Source organism: Mizuhopecten yessoensis, unplaced genomic scaffold, assembly GCF_002113885.1.
Source record: "Mizuhopecten yessoensis strain PY_sf001 unplaced genomic scaffold, ASM211388v2 scaffold651, whole genome shotgun sequence".
Taxonomy (NCBI): Eukaryota; Metazoa; Mollusca; class Bivalvia; order Pectinida; family Pectinidae; genus Mizuhopecten; species Mizuhopecten yessoensis.
Window position 1 is genome coordinate 167,491 of NW_018403653.1, and position 6,355 is coordinate 173,845.

Sequence of the window (6,355 nt, forward strand, 5' to 3'; positions counted from 1 at the left end):
ATTTATGTACACACATGTGTTTGTTACAGATGTGTAAGCCTCTATGAGTTTCTGTGTACACGTTTGTGCGGAATGGCTGGGACATACCTTTCTAGCTGTTTCCCAGTACTGGTGAGTAATGTCAGGAATCTCATTTGACATTTGTCTGCTGACACTGTTACTGCCGATTGAACATGATGTCACTGATACAAGCATCAAACTCAATTGTAACTGTACATGTCTATCTTGTCCTTGCTATTTAAATGCCTTTCCAAATTATGGTATTGTACATGTAGGTGTCTCAACACTTAGGTTTCCACAAGATAACTTGCTTAAATATCATTTAATTTTGATGAAACTTGGTAAGCATATGCAATATAAAATGATTGAGGCTGAATTCAAAGTTGAGTAAATTCCATACATAATTAAATTACATGCTGCCCTATATTTGTTAACAGTCAGCACAATAACTGAATCAAATATGACACATTTTTGTAAAAGGTAGTGAATTTATGTATTTACAAAGACAGGCTTATTTAATACCCAGTACATAAACATAACTAACAAAGACAGGCTTATTTAATACCCAGTACATAAACATAACTAATAAGCATACTGCATACTTCGTGGTTGATGAAACAATAGTACTTTACAAAAACAAAGATCAAATTTGAAGAAAATCTGCCTGTAAGCATTCTGGTATTTCTTAAGTTAATGATCAATATATTTGGGGCAAAAGGAGACAATATGACGGGGCCACTGAAGGGCCACTTGAAAGTGCCAACTCAATGAAGTGGCCAAATCCGGACACAGTAATATAACAGTCCACACAGTCACATATTGACAATGGACTAACCAGTCCTGACTGTCAACCAATTAAAGCTGAATGTCACGCAAAAATGAGTCCGTGCCAATTTTTAGTATTTTGATTTGTCTAAGTCATGGGACAGAACTCATAAACCTTAGGTGACTATCAACACTAAAGCCAAAGTTAAGGTATTGCCTAATGAGGCTTAAGGAAACAAAGAAGAAATAAAAAATAAAGGAAGAACAAAAAGATTCCAAATATTGCAATGAGTGCAACAAATGTATTAGTCCCCCACTAGTTCCCAGGGAGGACTATAGGTTTGCATTTTGTCCATCTGTTCGGGGCATATCTTCTATATTATTTCACTTGGAGTTACCAGATTTTGTATGTAAGTGCATATTGGGAAAGCAGAGTTACAAGATCACTTTGACCCATGTTTTAAGCTTTGCCTCAACCTTTGAAAAAATTTGTCCATGGCATAACTTCTATACTATTTCACCGTAACAGTAAGTTGTAAGATGCATGCTGTTTTTCACTGATATACCAGCCATAACTTTCCGGTGCAAAATAGTGAGATCAGTGATTATTTTTAGTGAGATTTGGTCAAAAACAGTGAGATTTTACTCTGAATTAGTGTGAAATTTGTGAGACATTTAAAACATAAATTATGTAGCATATAACATAGTATTGAATCATTTGTGTTATTCTGAAGCCTTTTATTACTTTGTTAGAGCCAAAATTGAAGATTTATTGATATTTTAAAGGAATTTAGGAAAGTTTACACGTGACACACGGTCCAGATAAAGCTGTTAACATTTATAAGTAAATATATCACATAAAAGGCAAAAAATAAGAGTAATTAAAAAAAGAAGAAATTCTAGAGGGATGTCCTTGTTAACACAGGTTAAAAAAATAAATCTCAAAACATTGGGAATATTTAATATTAATTATTTCCTTAAAACAACTTCTTCTGAAGAACGGACAGGCCTACAGTCATGACATTTGGCTGAAAGCTTTGGTGGTAGGAGCCATACAAAGTTTGAGAACGAAAATTACCTTGACCTACTTTCAAGGTCACAGGGGTCAAATATGTCAAAAACTTCAAACGACTTCTTCTGAAGAACTAAAAGGTATAGAATCTTCATATTTGGCTGATGGATTCCTGGGTTGGAGCTTAACAAAGTTTGAGAATGAAAAAGACCTTGACCTACTTTCAAGGGCACAGGGGTCAAATGTGTCAAACACTTAAAATGACTTCTTCTGAAGAACTGTAAGGTATATGGAGCACAGCAAAGTTTGAGAATGAATAAGACCTTGACCTACCTTCAAGGTCACAGGGGCCAAATATGTCAAAAACTTCAAACGACTTCTTCTGAAGAACTGAAAGGTATATGGAGCCCAACAAAGTTTGAGAATGAAATTAGTTTGACCCACTTTCAAGGCCACAGGGGTGATACATGTCAAAAGCTTCAAATGACTTCTTCTGAAGAACTGAAAGGTATAGAATCTTTATATTTGATTGATGGCTTCCTGGGATAGAGCCCAAAAAAGTTTGCGAATGAAATGACCTTGACTTACTTTCAAGGTCACAGCATACAAATATGTCAAACAGTTCAAACTACTTCTTATGAAGAATTAAAAGGCATAAAACTATAATATTTGGCTGGTGACTTCCTGGGATAGAGCTCACCAAAGTTTGCGAATGAAAATGACCTCAACCTACTTTAGAGGTCACAGAGGTCAACAAAATTTTAATGGATTTGTTCTTTAGAACTTAAAAGATTTGGCTGGTAGCTTTTTGGAATAGAGCTAACAAATTTGAGAAGGAAAATGACATTGACCTACTTACAAGGTCATAGGGAAAAATATGTCAAGCAACTTCTGAAGAAGAATCAAAAAGCATAGAATCTTATAATAATATTATGCTGGTAGTTTCAACAGATGGACCCAAACGTTTCTGTTTCGGTAAACCATGTTTTCGATTGTAATGAATTAACAGCTCTTATGTTGCTGTTAAATGTTAATATCAACTGTCATCACATATTAATTAGCACCTAGCCCCCACTGGATGTGGGATCACTGATTTAATTGCTTAACAGTTCACACATTGATGAGCAAGTCACTAAGCCATGCCACGCTAAATCGGCTGGCCGGGCCATTCAGATCTTTCACACATATGCTGCTAATTGGCTTGGCCTGTAATTTAAGTGGCTGACGTGTGACTTCAGATCTCTCAGTGACCAAGGTCAGTGTGAATCCATGTAGCTATTGTTTATTCACTAAGATTGACCAAATTTCGTTTCTTTTCGTGAGACCGATTGAAATTTGTGAGAAATGTGTCTCACGCCGTGAGGAATTTTTCTCAGGCAGTTTTCGTGAGTCTCACGCCAAAATCGTTAGATATGGCATGTATGACAGTAGTCACATGTCACTATCACTACAACTCTATCCATAATAAATGAAGTCGATGTTGCTTGTACCAAATCTACAGGGGGATTTCTCAAAGTGCTTTGACAGGACAGGAATCCATAAGACCACTGGGCCTTGTAATGTTACTGTTGTTCCCCATTAAGAAGAGTAACTGTGCATGCTTCTTTTAAGTATTATTCTCTATTAAAAAGACAGACTCTAAGTAGCAGTCGTCTGTGTTGCAGGAGAGGGTACTAATTGAGTGGCTGTTGTCAGGAAGTCCTGTGTGTGCCTCTCTGGCTGCTGATGTCTGGTGTTTCCTAGTCAGGTGAGACAAGTGCTGATTTTGACCTATATTTTACGCTTCATTGACTTAGTCAAGAAGAATTGCTCTCATCTTCATGTAATGTTAAGAAGAATTGCCTACTACAAGTGCTATATTGATTATACTTGCATCAATTGGGTATCTAGGGTTGCTCTACTGATGGCATATTGCGAGTACTGATTTTGACCGATATTTTACATGTTTTTGATGACTGTTGCACTGCGAGCGGTGGATGTCAATGACCTCATCTTCTTGTTATCTTTTCAGGTATGGCAGTGCTGATCTGTGTTACAGTCACATTCAAGTTCTCATGGAGCTTTGTCAAACAATCAAGGGACCAAACTCTGATTTACACATAATTACCTCCCTGGTGTGTAGACTGTCCAAGTTCCTGTCTCCAGAACATCAGGTACAAATAGCAATCAGATTTATCTCACGATGGTCACATCATTCTTCATCTCTAATAAGTTTATTTACACATAATTTGTTATACCCCCGCAACGAAGTTAGGGGGGTTTACTGGAATCAGGTTGTCCGTCCGTCCGTCTATGGACGCAATGCAGTACCATGTACTCCTCCTAAACTACTGGATGAATTTCAATCAAATTCACTGATAACAATCTTTGCAGCTTGTGTGTAAAGTACTTTTCATTGGGTTATCTCTCCTTTTAACGAAGTTATGACCTTTGGTTCATAAACCTTCTCTAGACCATGACATTGTCTAGAAAGCACAAGAACTATTTTTATTTTTTATTCAATTCTCCTTCCATTCAATTCATTCAATTTGGTATGGTAATACTAGAAGCAATAATGTTTAACACATATAACATGTTTTTTTTTGTCAGCTAGGTTTCAACTTTCCGCGTTTTGAAAGGTCACAAATGATTACCTTACCGAAATGGCTAATTTTCTCGGAAACAGTTGGTATTTTTTATACACCTATACGTAAGAGTATTGTAGCCAATTATGCAAGCTATATTAAGACAAACTTCCAAGGTCATGAGGTCAAAGGTCACAGATGCATTATGTTACTGAAATGGCTAATTATGGCAGAAATGGTAGGTATTTTGTATACACATACCTTGGAGTATATGTAGCGTTGATGCAAGCTACATTGTGACAAAATTTCGAGGTCAAAGTTCATAGTAGTGGTGTTTGTCATTTCCATCGGTCTGTCGATACGACATCTGAGGTTAGACCTTTTCATGACCCTTGATCTTTCTATATATTTTTGCCCTTGTTTATTTAGCCCCTACAGGGGCAACAAGCAGCCCGAATGTGGGGCGTATTAGTTAGCCCATAGGCGACAGTTCTAGTTAAACATGAATCTAGTGACAATGTTAAGTAATTTAGAAAACATTTACGTAATGAGCATAACCTTGTGGGTTACTTATTGACATTTGAAATACCTAGAGGATATAGATAACTATTTAGAATATTATACATATTTGCATTCAGTAATATACTTCAATTCTTTGTATGAGATGTACATTGTTATGATATGTGTAGTTATTATGTGTTGTTATTACCCAGAATTCCCTGGTGAGGCAGTTTCCACCCTGTGATGACATTGCTCTGTGGTGTAAACTCCCTGTGACCATGTTGCCAGGCGACCAGGTGAGAGAGATCACAGCCAGTATGACAGCACTATGCCAACAGAACATGGATAGCTTTATCAGTGCTGCAGAGGTCACCTGTCATCACACAGAGTTACTGGTGAGGGTATTATAATGCTTTCTGTAATGTCTGTGATCCCTTTTTATACAACTCTTCAAATGTCAATTATTGTATTGTCTTTCTGTATGAAATCTTTAAAATTGTGTTTGGTTTAAACATAACTTCTGCTACACCGTACAATGGAAACATGGTAACTGATATATGTTGGTTTATGGTCTGATCTGTACTCTGATCTACAGATGTGTAGTTTGACCTACCTGACCAGTGCACAGATTTGTTGTGAGGTTTGGGACCAGTCTATTCAGCCGAAGGTTCAGTCAGCCCTTGTGGAGCGTGTGAAGACGATATGGGAGGGTGTGTTTGTGTCCGACTGGATGTCAATCCCCCAGACCCAGGTCTGCCTTGGCAAACTGCTGCAGTACTCAGGGCAGGTGGTGGACCAGTTCACCAACTCAGACCTGCTCAAGGTAAGGACCTCACTGACAATTCTAATTCATTTGAGATGTAACACAACATTTGATTAGTCAATTAAAATAATTTGACAATATAACCACGATATATATTGTCTGCAAATTTCTCATTTGCATATGAACCGTGAATGGCGATTATTCATGACGTCAATGACCCCGACTGACCCTGGCACGTCATGAAATTGATTATTCATGACTTCACCAACAATAGCATGGCCCTGAAAGGTCAACTTAATCCCACCTCACTTTATTCCTGATGTCACCATTCCACGGCAGAGTGACCCAGAATTTTAAGAGAACACTCAAAAATATCTTAAAATCCTCATTTCTTTTGGTTTTATGGCTTATATGAATAAGAATTTGGATAACCATACTGTATTTTGCCTTAAAACTCTAATTGTGACGGTATAATCACAACATACCACCGCAAATCTCAAAATACAGTAGGGTTATCCCCTAGTTAACATGTCGGACCTTCTCAAGGTAAGGATCTCGCCACTACAGGGACCTGTATACAGTAGGTCTTCATTGACAACAAATTGGGACCTGTATAATGTAGGTCCTCACTGACAACAAACTGGGACCTGTATAAGGTAGGTCCTCACTGACAACAAATTGGGACCTGTATAAGGTAGGTCCGCATTGACCACCAACTGGGACCTGTATAAGGTAGGTCCTCACTGACAA

General features: G+C 37.6%; 1 protein-coding gene across 1 annotated transcript in view; it reads left to right on the top strand.

Moving 5' to 3' along the window:
• Nucleotides 1–5,767, top strand: part of LOC110451545 (uncharacterized protein C1orf112 homolog) — a 90,053-nt gene extending 84,286 nt beyond the window's left edge. Inside the window, exons 16-20 of the mRNA XM_021499632.1 lie at nucleotides 30–111; nucleotides 3,442–3,524; nucleotides 3,789–3,930; nucleotides 5,055–5,237; nucleotides 5,438–5,767. Of these exons, the coding sequence (XP_021355307.1) occupies nucleotides 30–111; nucleotides 3,442–3,524; nucleotides 3,789–3,930; nucleotides 5,055–5,237; nucleotides 5,438–5,722 (775 nt within the window). The 3' untranslated portion in view covers nucleotides 5,723–5,767. The remainder of the gene's footprint in view (nucleotides 1–29; nucleotides 112–3,441; nucleotides 3,525–3,788; nucleotides 3,931–5,054; nucleotides 5,238–5,437) is intronic.
• Nucleotides 5,768–6,355: the final 588 nt, after the last annotated feature.